The 15,110-nt window shown below is 46.9% G+C and overlaps 1 protein-coding gene across 1 annotated transcript in view; it reads right to left on the bottom strand.

Annotated features, from left to right (window-relative positions):
• Positions 1–8,334: 8,334 nt before the first annotated feature.
• T265_07388 (hypothetical protein) overlaps positions 8,335–15,110 on the bottom strand; it is a gene marked incomplete at both ends in the record, with an annotated part of 65,739 nt that continues 58,963 nt past the window's right edge. The window contains 4 exons of the mRNA XM_009172892.1: positions 8,335–8,676; positions 9,098–9,192; positions 11,188–11,544; positions 13,947–14,026. Of these exons, the coding sequence (XP_009171156.1) occupies positions 8,517–8,676; positions 9,098–9,192; positions 11,188–11,544; positions 13,947–14,026 (692 nt within the window). The remainder of the gene's footprint in view (positions 8,677–9,097; positions 9,193–11,187; positions 11,545–13,946; positions 14,027–15,110) is intronic.

Here is a 15,110-nt window from a genome sequence, read left to right as displayed (position 1 = left end):
ATATATATATATATATATATATATATTCAGGTGGTGAGAAACCAGATACTATCAGGCTTCCAGCAGTTGCTTTCGTTTTGCAATGTTACTTCAGTATCCGTTTCAAGGAAACATCCCCTAAGATTTTAAGACGTCTCCTCAGCGGGAACAGTAATCAGTAATCAGATGATCGAAGGTCATTGGTGTGGATTGTTGGAAAATAGAAGGGAGTTTAGTAAATCTTGAAAGAGGAGGTTCAAGTACCCCGATCGCCTATCTGATGCTCACTGAGAGCTATAAACTGTTATTCCATTAAGCAAAAGTGTGTCGAATCAGCGGTGACATTCAGGTAAATGAGGGTGAGTATCCTCGATAACTCAGTGGGTAGAGCAACCGTCCGGTAAGCCGGAATTCAGTGGTTCGAATCAGTTCCAACGTGTGCCCGTTTGGGCGTCTCATTTAGAGTCTGGTTAGAGTGGCGGATTCTTTCATATCGATTGTGTTCTATAGGCACGATCTGTGAGGGGATACTTTACTGATAAATCTGGGTCATTTGTATAGGGGATTTCCACTCTGTTGTCTTCAAATGGGGGAGCGTCGAGAAACTAGGAGCTGCAATTTCTTCGGTTTGTTTCCGCAGTGCAGCGGTAACAAATTCCGGTCATCCAGTTCTGTCTTCTCGCCGATTGGTCGGCAGTATCTTTATCTTTTTATGGTTGGTTTACAAGTTATGCTAGATAGATAAAGAACTACTCAATGATGATACCTTGGATGGCAGGAAAACTGATCATTTCCATGTGCTGGCATAGGTTTCGGCTATAGAATGCGAGCGCACTGTATCTGCGGATGCATCGTCCAATACTGTCAAGTGTAGTGGAACAGCCGACAAGCAGGCAAATATATACGAGACCAGGTAACCAATCAGAAAACAGGACATAAAATGTGTGAGCGATGAGTCATGGCGCTCGAGATGAATAACCAATTGAGTGAGCTGTTTAAACATGCACTCCTAAGGCTAACTTGGTGTATTGATCTGGTGCACTCAGCCTGAACTGATAAAGACGATTGGACACAGAAAGGCTTTTGGGCCAGTCACGTGCAACTGTTAGCGACGGATCCCATTAGTTTTGACTAGCAAACTTACCGTGTAACAATCGTACACATGAGGGGCATGACTGATGTGACAGCGAAGTATAAACTTATTAGGTTAGTTGGTTTTTTCAATCGCCAATCTCAAACTGGTTAGTGATTATCTCCAAAGTGTGTCCTACCTGTGCGAAACAGCGGGGTTAATCAACCCCTGAGGCAATTAATCCATACGCATACAATCACCCAGACATCCAGGTACAACCTACGGCGAACAACTGCCCATCATCATCAGCTGTGAAAACCGCGTACTTGTCGTACAGTGATTACAGCTGTCACAGTTTTGTTCACCGATGACTAGACACATACATATTGGAGTCGCTAGCTGACATATTTGATGCGTAAATACAGGGGTGTGAGTGGAGTGTTCAGTGGGGAGGGGATCTATGTATTGAAGGCCACAGCTTGGGTGTATGCGCGCCGCTGAGCACGCGACTTGTCCATATCTGTCAACGCCTCTAACCACTGATCATCGGGTCGCGGGGTCCCCATTCAGGGAGACAATAATGACCAGTGCAGATGAGTTGGCTGGTAATGGCTCTCATACTTCGCCGCCAGTTCATTATTCGAATTCCACTATAGACACACTTAACAGAAGTTGAACGAAAAGATTAGGACTATAAATCAGAGTTCTCTCCTGAAAATGAAGTCAACCTACATTGCTTAACTGAAAAAGGTTGGAATACCTTCTCACTCTTGTTGGAAATCACGCACTGCGTGATAGCCTGGAGAGATTCGAACCGATTAAGCGAACTATAGGAGACGAACAGCGTGGTACGCCCATGTAATCTGGGTCCTACCTCACGACACCGGTTCTCACCTGCAATGGATGCAATGCGATGATCTTTGACCGGCGAACGACCACGAATCTCACTACTCGTGAAGCTCGGAATTCACGGGAATATTCTCCGTTTGAGCATGGGCGCAGGTAAATTGTGTGACCACTCCACAATACTGGGAAGATTTCGATGATACTGCGGCCTTCCAATTCCTGTTTCACAGCGGCTACCACCAACTCAGCTTCGGGAACACACAGACCCACTGTGCTTTACGGGATCTCAGTTGAGTGGAGATCAGGACTACATGTTTGCTAGTCCATCAGCTCACGGGGATAAACGAAAGACAGCACAAAGTGCATGGTCCCGTTCAAAAATTTCAACCTCCTGCGTTGTCATGGCAACAAGCGACGACAGACTTCTTCTGTTGTCCGGAGACCAGCTGTCCCTAATAGCTGAACATCACATCATGTGAACAGATGTGTCACTTGCAAGACACGGACCAAACGAAGGCATGCTCTGGTTGGTCAGGATGCCAGCCAATCTCGACCAGGCATCTTTAGTTCGCTGCATATCGCGGAGATTCTAGCACTACCTTGTGCAATATTCTGTGATCACTCTTTAAATACAGTTGTAATAGTTTTCCTTTGTCTCACAGAGCTACCGTGCCTTTCGATACACCATGATGGGCGGAGTGGGAAGCCAAGTGACCGATACAGAGTTGCACTACCGTTCAGCAAGACACAACATCTGTTCAGGTGTAATTCCCGTAATACCTCCATGTGTGCTTGAGCACTTTTTCCTGAGCGTTACTGATGATACACATCTGTCGCTGACGATACGAAATTCAATTCAAAATAAGAGGTATTGAGTATAACGACACGTATGGAATTCCCGGTTCCTAAAACTCAATGTCGGAAGAGACTCACAAAACAATATTTAAGTTTGACCTTGAATCAAGGCTCTCTGCTTGATGTTGAGCGAGTGACTGGTATTGCTCCAGGATTCGAGCATCGTCGGTTGTTGCTGTTTGGCTGTTCGATAAATTTTTCAATCAATACCCGGCTTTTCCGGTCCGTAGACTTCGGCGATTTCGGCGCAACGGACGGTTCCCTGAAAGTTTCGGTCCTTCTGGGATGCTGTTCAGGAATCCATTTGTCTTTTCCGGTCCGCTTCGGCGATTTCGGCGCAACGGACGGTTCCCTGAAAGTTTCGGTCCTTCTGGGATGCTGTTCAGGAATCCATTTGTCTTTCTTGACAGTATTACGGATTGGTCAAATATTGCGCTTTATTTCTAGGTCGGCAAGTTTTGGGTGTGATCTCTGATGGAACTTTTCATCTGCTGACCAGTGATCATTAGATTACATTCACTGAGACTGTAGTAATGATGGAAGACATATATGGTCCGATAAGTCCTTCGCGGGTTGTATTTTCCACTTCTGTCTGTTAGGCGAGATTGCGCAGGGTGTGGTGGGCTACAGAGTTCCAAAAGAAAATCTGACAAACCTCTGGTCACGTTTACGTAAAAAAAGGAACTGACAAGGTCGTACGACAAAACGACATCGTAGCATCAGACATTTTCCAAATCCACTTCCGAGACCACAGATGTGTATCAGTGCTTCGTATCAAACGACTAGTGACACAAGGGTGTGTGTACGCGCTGTGCTGCCTTACGGTGTCCAAATGCAAGTTGCTCGAATGCCGACCACGCCCTGACTTACCCGTCTGGATAAAAAGGGGGACTAAGTGAAAACGTAAAATTCTAGTTAAAGCAGGGAAATAGAGTGCCCATTGTATATAGCAAGGGAAGTAAACCAGGTGCTCTATAAAAGGGTATTCATCTCCCCAGTTGTGGGAGAAAGTCGCACGGAGAGCAAATCAGCTACCAACCTACCTGTAATTCGATCAAGAAGACATTGAAAAAAGGATCTTTACAGCACGGTATTCTCATCGGAAGACATAAGAATGCCTTTGTGGGAATATTGCCCACTGCAGTCTGCCTAGACTGAATTGAACAAGAAATATGCTCTTGTTCAGCACAAGGGTAAACATTGGTGTTGTGTCTTGCTGAACGGTAGTGCAACTACGTATCTGTTCCTTGGCTCCTTGGTCCGCCCACTATGGTAAAAAGACACGTTGGTCCTTGTCCTGCACGTGACACATCCGTCCAAATGATGTGATGTTCGGTTATTAGGGACGGTTGGCCTCCGAACAATTGGCTTCAACCGTCACTCACTGCCGCCGGACTAGGCTCTTCTAGATATTGAGCTGGTCGACAGTCTATCAGTTTGGAAAGTCATTTATTAAAACGTGCGAACAGAGGCAAACCGAGTGGAGATGCGAACAGCTACCGAGTTTTATGCTTTAACTGACTTTTTCACTGAGTCTACAGAGACAGTCAAGTCGGACAACATGTATACGAAAAATATTGTCTTCTGAGAACTTCACGACGAGTTCTGTACCTGTTTCAATCGATCGTTGCGACCCAGTCGGTTATGCGTCTCCGTTTGGTGCCGTTCAAATGTGACAAACAGCCACGGAATACCAAACTTACGGTGAGATCCAGGACTTTCTTCTTTTGGTTCTTTTAGTTCTGTTTTGCCCCGTTTCTCCAGCGTTTCGCCTGCACCTACAACTGAACCTGTTAGTCTATCAAACAAGATAGGCAAAAACACGCTTTGGTTGTTTAGCTGGAAAGTCATGGCATACACATGGTGGGTCAGATGACTGGAAACCGTTGCTTCTGAGATCGCCTTCGGGTAGTATTTGACGTGGCCTCAAAGAACATAAATGTTTGTTTCCGAGGTATGAAGCGGCGTGATTCCACGCCAGCTATTCGGCATCAGTTCTGACAGTGAATTGAAACGGAGGTTCGGAAACTGGTCAAAATTTCGCAACATTTAAGTACGGAATTTCGATTCCCGAAATGATGCGGTACATTATCTGACGGAGGCAACTGTGAGCAGGCTTCCTTGTGGTTAACACATCAAAAGCAATTTGACGGTGTGATGTTAGCTTATCTTGCTGCCAAACCAATTCCACATATTCTTAACGCAATATACTACTCATTAGGTTGCTGAGAAGATTTCGTTCACCAGATGGATGCAGTCTCCGAGTTTTCGTCAACCTATGCTCCACTTGAACCCGAAGTAGATGCGATTCGAGAAACACACCCAGCTACGCACTAATTTGGTCTGGACGGGAGGCTCAAGTGAATCCTAGCCGATACTCTCACTTGACAGTCATCACGTGAATGTGCTGCACAGCGGCAGGCACCAATCTCCGTTGGTAGTAGGCCGCAGTACATACACTGATCGCAAGGTTGCTGAAAACTATCGGACAACTCACGACAGACGAATTCCGTACACGTTGTTGTTAAAATAAGACATGATGTTGATGGAAACTTCCACATGACACCTGTCTGATGAGCTCCAAGGGAGCGAGATGGACAAAGTGGTTAGAGCGCGAATTTACTGACCGCAAGATCCGTGGTTCGAACCCGACCTCCGGCACTCGACTTCCCCTGTCTAGGCTTGGGCAACCTGGCAGTGTCCCAGCCCTCGTGTGGCATGGTAGCTAGGTACCGAAAGGGTGCTACAATTGAAGAAATATACTGCTGAACGATTTTTTGAGCTCCAAGAAGAATGAAACCGGGAAGGGTTTTCGACAACCTTATGAGTAATGTGGTCCGCATCAGAAAGTTACCCTGACACTTGGAATATCGTACCAGGTAAAATATGAGTGGGCCTTTGCACAGCTGAAGAGTAATGGGAACGAGAGATTCAGCTGAGATCCATCTGAGTTTCTCCTCTAAAACCCTGTTGAGGTTCCCGATACAGGTCAAGTTAGATTCAACAGACTCAAGCTGGAGAGAATGGGAACGAGAGATTCAGCTGAGATCCATCTGAGTTTCCCCTCTAAAACCCTGTTGAGGTTCCCGATACAGGTCAAGTTAGATTCAACAGACTCAATTGCCTCTCAGATGGATGGATTTCGCAAGCTCAACACTCCCTTCATTCACACAGTCTTCTAGGATTTTCTCATTCTTCTGTGCTAAGAACAGAACAAAATGAAATAAAGGGACGCTTCTTCGGACTGAGAACAGGAAAGATCAGGTCGTCTTATTGCAAGAAAAAGTTGCTCATTACTAGTACGTGGTGCATCACGGCTTCCGGTAGACACTGTGCCACGTTGCTCCCACAACAGGACAACCTGATGAAGCTTCTACCGGGAATCGAATACGTCTTCCGGCGATTGTTGACCACAGCTGCATGCTGCTATGCCACAGGCTTCTGGCACCGTAAAGGGCAGTGTGACCCTAGTTTGTTGACCTTGTTTGGGTCAGTGTTCTACACGAAGGACAATGCTCTTTCCAGCCTGTTGAGTCACATGCATGGAGTACCGCCACTCCATATCCACCTACGTTGAAGAACACCACACCACCTGCACTTCTGTCGAAAAATGAGTCAACGGCTCCTGAAAAGATCACTTTCATGAACTCACTAATTCAAAAATGCCCTCAACCTACTGAGACTCTCAAACCCCAACAAGGATCTCTTCCAGATAAACCCAACCACTAATGCAAAAAGTTAAGCCCCGCCACTTTTTGCCAGCTCCAATCGAATGTACGCACACAATCTTGACCGATTTTTGATGAAACAACATCGTCGAGATCGATGAAACGCTAATATCTTGCCGTAAAAACCACACAGGGCGAATCCTTCCCCAGCAGTGGATTTTCCGAGGGATCTGCCGGGAAACTAAAGAGGTGTTCGTGTATGCAGTGCCAGATCGAACTGCGGCCACTTTGATGGACATAATCCAGGTCTGCATCGCTCCCGGCTCAACCATCATCTTCGATATGTGGGCAACATACCAAGGGATTGAAACGATGATTGACGAGAATTATACTCATCAAACGGTTAATCGTACCGGCACATACCGATCTTAAGTGGACAACTACTAGTGTGAGTTCGTTTGGAGGCAACGGTGCCGAAAAACGGACGTTTTCATACAAATTATTAATGATATGTTCCAATTTCACTCTTTTCAGTATAAACTAAAAGTAAAAATTTCATATCCTCATTTTTCTAATCTTTTTTGGGTGGTGGGGTTTAATTTTTTGGCGGGGCTTTTCTGGAAAAGATCCCGCAACAAAATCGCAGTGGGGAAGCATCCGGGCCAGAAAACCCAGCTTCTGATTGGACGCTCTGGCAGTCCATCAGTTCAGTGACAACCGATGATGATGAGTGTTCAGGCATGTCAGAGGAGCAACGGTCGACGATGATGAATGTTCACCCAACGCTTTAAATACCGCGACGCTCCTCAAAATTTTGCACGTTGTGTTCCCTGTTATTGAGTGTTTTTCCGACACTAAGGCACTGGAGCGGATACAGTGGTCAGCTAAAACATTGATATGCTCCCTGTTTTGTGCTCTGACTGTGTGAAGAGGCTCCAACCTCTTATTTCAGGAAGAAAACTACTCACAAGGTTGCTGAAAACTCTTTGACAGCAAGCTTGTGAGTAGTTTCCTCCATGAAAATATACTGCGATATCTCGAATATCGTGCCAACTAAAACATGAGGCGGCCTGTGTGCAGCACATTCAGTTGTAGAATATCATAAACGAGGGATTCAATTGAGCCTCCCGTGAAAACCAAATTGATTTGCAAATGAGTGTATTTCTCGAGGCTCCAACCTTCTTCGAGGTGTGCTGTCACCACCAAGGCCGTGGGGCGAAAAAAAGGTTAGGAACGGAGTGTGGTCTCCGGGTGGGGTGGGGGTGGAGGAAATGTAATTTAGGGCAAGCATGCACACTGTCACGAAGAGACTGGACCTTACCGTGGTGTGACGGTTTGCGCCCCTCGGCGATCTACTGAGCTGACACTAACATTGTCTCTCATACCAGATTGGTCAATGGTCAGAGGTCTGACGAACACAGTCTCCTGGCCCTCCTGGTTGGGGGTTGGAACATGTAGCGCCTTGTTCCGTAGAAATGGCAATGCATTTGCATTTCCCCGCCAAACACCGCTGCCTTGCGGTTAGGCTTTTGAGCCAAAGGCTTTGGTTGAGGACCCTAATCATCCTCCTGTCTAGGTGTGGGCGCCCTGGCAGTATCCCAGCTCACGTACAACCATGACCTACACAACTAACAATACAAGCAACGACAAAACGTTTCCGGTGAACAGGTGAGCAGTTGGAGCGAGCATAATCTGCAATAACCCTGAGGACATCGCTGTCATTACCATTACAACAAGCACTGGCTCCCAGACCCATTTGCTCCGAAGACATGCCTACGTTGTGTCCGTGACCGGCCGTGAGATGACCTCGTGATAGGCGTAAAGAAGATTTCAAAGTGCTTCAGTAGATGGCTATGTTGTCTGTGATCGGCCGTGAGATGACCTCGTGATACGCGTAAAGAAGATTTCAAAGTGCTTCAGTACGTCTTTACTTCAGGCGGTAGCAAATAGGTACTAAGTGTGAAGTTACAGATGAAGAGAAGACTGCCACGAAGAAATTGACTGGAAATCTGGTCCAGGTTGGAGGATACCTGAAAGCACATCTGCGGATGAGTTTGTGAGACAGCCAAGTGATTACTGGAGGCAGGTTGAAGGCGTCATGAAGGCAATTCAGTGCCACGTGTTGCCTTGAGTAGGAAACGAACGGGTGGGCCGTGGATGTAGTCCGCATTGGCTGGAGCGTCGACGCCGGCATCGTAAGCAATCGAAAGATCCACATAACTATCTCCTGCGTCCAAATCGAGGAGAGTAGTGAATCTGACAGAGAGGAAAAAAGTTTTGTTGAGGAGTGAAAAGTAGTCAAGGTGAGAGTCATCCCAGTTGATTTTACGGAATATAGGTAGCTCGGGTGCGTTGATTCGTTCTCAATCTGCTTCTCGAGCTTGGTACGAGCAAACGTCTCGGCACCTGGACTGCTGCATAACTACCTAAACGGCGGTGTCCTTACGCGTGGGCTCTTACACTTAAGAAAGCAGTTTAGACCCTGTATAAAGCGATGTTCAGAGTTCAGTTATGACGGCTTTCCCGTGCATCGCTGCAGGGCAACCAAGCCCGGAAATCGAGTAAACCTGAACTGACTGGCACCTGTTCGTCGAATGATAGATCCTGATCCTGATCCGCACCCGGGTACCATAGAGGATACGTGTCAGATGAAACCCATCGGAAACTGAAGACTTACCGCTTGCTCAATCGAGACTGATGTCCAGGCAGATAGCTTATATAGACCATTCGATTGCCCTGAGTGATAAACGTGGCCTCCAAGGCGTGTTGTTTCTGTCGAAAAGAACGAAAAACACATGAAGGACAGTCAAAGATGAGCGGAAACATAACAAGCGAAGTCGATTAGTCTGAAAGGTGAGTGAGTTAGTTAGTTATTGATACGCCGCAACATCTGCAACAACTGCATCTTAATGAGTGGTCTTAAAAGACCGACAAACTCTTCAGTGACAGATGCCTAGGAAATCAGCTGTGGATAGTAAACGGCTCGAATAAATTGAAAAGGAGGATCCTGACTGTCCACTGAACATACTTGGCCGACCACTTGCTGTTTATGATACGAGTTTCTGTACCGGACTGGATGGTACTAAACTACCGGATACATCATTCGACTCCGGATTCTCTGGGATTCGTGGATTTATAAATGGACACAAACATCGCTTACCTGATGAGCCTCAAGAAGGGCAAAACCGGTCCTACGCAGTGAAACAGTTTTCAGCAACCGTAAGAGTAGTATGTCATGCTTAGACGATTTATTGCGATATCTCGAACATCGATCTTATGCCGCCAATTCAGATGAAACAAACGATAATAAACAAGAGATGTAGCTAGATTCAGTTAAGCCTCTTGTCAAAACCTGTCGAAACCTGCCTAATTTGGGTACAAGTAGAACGTACGGTTGAGGGGAGCCGTAGAACTGCGCCTACCCGATGAGTCCGAAGAAGGGTGAAACCGGCCGTGGGCGATTAGTTTGTAAGCGGCATGGAGACGTATATTGGTACGGTAGTGAAGCGCCCTGATCTACTATGGTGTTTCTACGAGGATCGCGATGAGTGTGTTCCTAGAGAGAATCGTCCTCACTACTCGGTGCCATAGGACGTGAGGACAACGACATCAAGGAACCCAGAATCTTTCGTGAATCTTCCATGCCCAGGGATGCGACATGCATTTCTACCAACACGCTAGAACTAATGTGCCTGGAAGAGGGTAAAGCTCACAAACAGCATGAACCATCTGAGAAGTTGTCACTAAACGAGTAGCTAGCACGTCATTTGAACTTCGAGATCGGAGGGCCGTTCAGCTGCAGCATCCTTCCGGTGCCTAACTGCCATGTCACCAGAAGGAAAAACGAGGGTTTGGATACTGCCAAGTTGCTCAATCCTAGAGAGAGGAAGTCAAGAGGCAGAGGACGGGTTCGAACCACGGACCTTCCGGTCAGTAAATTCGCGCTCTAATCACTGAGCCAGCCCATCAAGTCTAAGGGAGAGTTAATCGTATTACTGGTCAGTCACTCGCGGTGAAGTGGCATAGTATACAACGCCCAGATGGAAGGCCACGGGTTTAGCTGCGCACAGGTGATGAGTTCCGACAAAAAAACAGATACCAGTTGGCTTTTCAGAGCAGACTGACTACCAATACCCTGTGTGCCTGGAGATTCTGGACAAATTTGGGAATATTGGAGAGAGGACTCTGGTCTGATGATAAAAAGATGTAGAACCGTTCTGATTAACAACCTAAGCGTCCCTGAAAAGGAATTCATAGTTCCATCTCCTATGACTCGTTTTACATCACCTGTTTGCGCCCAGTAGAAAGTCGCTAACTGCATCTACTACCTATTCCTCAAGTAGTATGTTCCGTCGCCTGGGAAACATTGTTTCGGATACCATGTACCTTTTCGTGGTACTACTGTCGTTCAAAACGAAGGCGCACGATGACTCAGATACTGGTAGAAAACCTAGGCGGGATCCACCGAAAAGCTGGAGGTGGGTTCAAACTGGGGACTTTCTTTTCACGCCCTAATCGATGAACTATCTTCCTGAGCTCTTCCTGCCTCGAATACAACATCAAGAAACTGTCCAAAAGTGATCCCTTCTGAGGATCGAGGCCCAATGAAAAACGATAAGAACACTTTGCGGCACTGCCTGGAGTGTTTCTGTGCCACCAACCCACAGACCAATTTTACCCGAAAACCGTCATTCGATCAGAACTCAGCTGCGAAGTAAACCACCGAAGTGGGATTCGATTCCGTTTCACGACGACGAAAGAACTCACCTTCAAATCCAACACAAAATCCTCCAAAGTGTATACAGCTAGTGGTTTCGACGGGTCGACAGTCCAGCGATCCCACAAAGTGAATTCGGATTGATTTGGCAGTGGGATTCTCGGACACGGCGCAGGTTCGCTGAGGATAATCACTGGCAAGGCCAGATTGAGGAAACTGTTGCGTGCTGCGTGTGTCTGCGAACTGTCTGACGTTGACGTGCGGCAGGCGTACTTGACCAATTCCACACAAACAAGTCCTGCCACGGCAGCCGTGGTGGTGGCGATTGCTGGAACGATGCGTCCGGCTATGCGGCGCACCTCATGACGAGGAGTGACTGGCAGACCGTACATGACAGCTCGGAGATTCTGCGACGAATAACGGACATGAGGGAAACCGGATGGATGGACAGTGAAAGGGCTGTGGTTAACAGGTTGAAAAGATTCACTGAGAGGTACATGGACGCCACGTTGTGAGGTCATTTCATATAGGTGAGGTGCCAGTGAAACATTGAGATAGGAATGAAACAAGCGGCGCATAAACTGCGAACCGATTGGTCAGAGGAATCACCGATCAAAAAAGGCTTCGGTTAGCTTCCGAAAATTCTTATTTAGGGAAAATCACGCGTGTACAAACAACCATCCTGGACGCCTTGCTGAACCTTGCATTAGCTGTTCGAATTTGCCTGTGCCAGGAGTTTGTTTGAAGTACTCCGATTGTTTACATACATTTCCAACTGGATGACCTTGGCTTGCACTGACCTTCAACTGTACACAGATTATTGGTTGGCAGGCTTCGAACCGGATTCGGAAAGTTATTGGCTGTTCGTGTTCCCCTGTGATTGTTGCGGCTCTGCATCGCCTCGCATTGCTACACTAATCAACTATTTTACAATGGCACGGCAAGCTGGCGTGTTACGTCTTGTGGGAATCAAACATACTCGAGTGAACTTGGTTCAGACTGTTCTCCCTAAACCAGCATTTCTCAGCGAGGTGACGACAAGTTGAATGTTGGCCATCTGTGACGATACATAAGCGTTTGCTATCACCGGTACTTGTGGTCATCTAGAATCGTTGCAAGATGTTATCATGCGCGCATCATTGGAATAGATAGCACTGCATTAGCACGCGTCGCCTGAAAGAATCTCCACAAACTGCAATGGATATCTTATGTGCGTAAGCGAACGGTTAACTCTCGTTTAGGGCTGACAAATCTGGGCTGCTATCAACATGAGTCCTGGTTGACGCAGACAAGTCGCAGTAGTCCATGTTGAGTCGTTCGGTAGGCACAGCTGTTCAGGCTTTGATAAGAACTTTATGTATTGTTAAGCTGTAGCCTAACTGCCATGCCACACGAAGGAAGCACGAGGGCTGGGATACTGCCAGGCTGCCCAAGCCTAGACAGGGGAAGTCGTAAGGCAGAGGTCCTGACCTTCCGATCAATAAATTCGCGCTCAAACCACTTCGGCCATCTCGCCCAAACTTTTTGTATACATTGTTCCAAACGGAATGGAAGCTAGTCAACAACAGCTGACCAACTCCGCCGGGCGTTCCAAACACGCCGTATCAGTAGGAACAACATGGTTTTAAAAATGACGCTCCAACAATCGTTTCAGGACCTGTAGTTTCAGGAAGAGATCGGCAGACAAGGTGGCAAGCTGTGAAAAACGTCAAGCTTTTGCTTTGCGTATGATTAGTCGAAGCAGACGTAAAATTTTCCAACTTGTGGGACCTTTTTTTACTGAGTGACCGTCATCGCATAAGCCATATTTTGCGTAGACCTCTGCCTCTTGATTTCCCCTGTCTAGACTTGGGCAAGCCGGCAGTATCTCAGCCCTCGTGCAACCTTCGGGTAGCATGGCAGTTAGGCACCGAAAGGGTGCTACAACTGAACGATATTGTGCTTACAGTAACTCCCTTCCCCATGGCACGCTAGGGGGTAGTTTGTTCAGTGGAATCGCATACACAGTACTGTCCGATGGACGATGATTTTGTGAACACGGAAGTCGGACAACCTGTCTTCAGACGGATATCTGTGAGGTGGTAGGCGCGTACGAATGACCATGTCTTCCATCACCGTATACACTTTCTGGCTGTTCTGATTTTGTTACTTACGTAATTCATACACATTTGGAAAAGTGGCGCGCTGTATTGAAAGGCGAACCAGACTTGGTGGTGTGTCTAGATGGCTATGGAGCTAAAGAGTTGAAGGAACGTTTGATAACCTATTGGCGTAAACTTTTGTGGAGAAAACGCGTTTCTCCATGTTTACGAGTACGCTCCATGATCGCAGATCTGCCATGATCTGTGACAAGTGAGACGCGGTTGTCAATGGACAATAAGAGCAACACAAAACGGACGGAATAGTTAGTGATTCAATCCGCAAAATCTGGGGCCTGCAGTTCCCTCTGGGAAACGAATTGGCGACTGAAAACTAGAGTTCTAGACTGATCGACCGAAAGCTAATTGGACCACCCCTATTCTAATCTGCACCAAGTGAACAGGTGTATGACACATGGCAGAACAGCTGACGCTTCAGCTAAGCTCTGTTGATGCCCAAAAAGGATAGTGGCCCCAAGCGAGCTGCGTTCAATTGAACCAAGAAGCCGCGTGAAGAGAGACTAGCTCGAGGAAACCATAGCTTAAAATCAAGGACGCTGATCATCTCCTGAACCAAGGTTGCCCAAACGGACAACCATGCACCAATTCGGCAGTCTCATACGATTAAACACGAAGTCTTCAAAGTAAGAAGTAGTGTATCGACAACTCACTGCAGCCGAAGCGATAAAATCCACGTGTGCCAAGCGATCATCGTCCTTCTCAAAAGCCACAGAATGGCAAGCATATATGGCTGATTAGGGGGTAAACACAAAGATGGGACACAGGTAAGTTGTGATCAAACTAAAGCATGGCTATCTATGAAGAGAACCACAGTTAGGGGCAAACAGATGAGGACCGGTCAGTGACAGGGGAAAAACGCTTCTCACCGGTCTACGCAACGTGATTGGTCTGAGGGATTTGGTCCCCAGCCTGTCTTGTTCAGTCAGCCCCAAACAATTCTACTGACTCAGCAGTGTGTGTGACCGCGGGTTTTTGTGTGACTTTCTCCGCTACCGTTCACCTCTGAACATGCAAAATCACCGACTGGACGCATCGTGAACTTTGACAGAGAACTCTTGAGAAGTCGAGTTTCATGGTGAGATGATGCGAAACGCTAATAAGGCCACTTCTCTTATCTAAGCGATAACAGTCCCTAATCGGAAGTTTTACAATGTGTAGAAGTAAGTTGACGGGATAAGCAAAGGGGAAGAAAAAGGAGGTTCCGGAGGGCACTTTCCGTGATAGTAACGGCTGAATGATGTAAAAGACACTATTTCAGGAAGTGTCCACAGATTGTCGACAGGTCGTGCTGAATGTAACTGAGAAGGAACCCCAATTGTTGTGTAATGCAAACGGCGATGCCAATTCTTTGTTGGTCCTTGGCCCCACTTTCCACCCACTGTTCTGTATCAAAAGGCACGGTGTCTTTAGGCAGTCCTTTAAAGAGACAAAGGAAGACTATTACAGCCGTATGGGGTTGTCGTAGAATTATCCACAAGTCCATGCTTTATTCTTCGCAAAGAGGCAAAAAGCGCCGAGCCATGAAGCTCGATCCCCATTGGCTGACGATCTGACCAATCAGGAAAAGCCTTCGTTTAGTCCATAGCCTAAATGTTCGTCCAATCGACGTGATTTTCAAGCGACTGCCCTCCGGACACCACCCGAAACATGACAGCAGTATTCTGGGGTAGGGCAAATGTGGGAGTCATAAAGGCGGTAGGATTTGGGCAGGACTGAAACCTTTAGATGCTCGCATCTTGAGGAACAGGATAATTTGTCAGTAGAAAATAGGCCGAGAACGACGACAGGTGAGAAGTGTAGAATGGTAGCAAATA

The sequence above is a fragment of the Opisthorchis viverrini genome (genome assembly GCF_000715545.1).
Source record: "Opisthorchis viverrini unplaced genomic scaffold opera_v5_167, whole genome shotgun sequence".
Classification (NCBI taxonomy): domain Eukaryota; kingdom Metazoa; phylum Platyhelminthes; class Trematoda; order Opisthorchiida; family Opisthorchiidae; genus Opisthorchis; species Opisthorchis viverrini.
The sequence above is the reverse complement of the archived record's forward strand: the minus strand, read 5'-3'. Positions and strand labels throughout refer to the sequence as shown.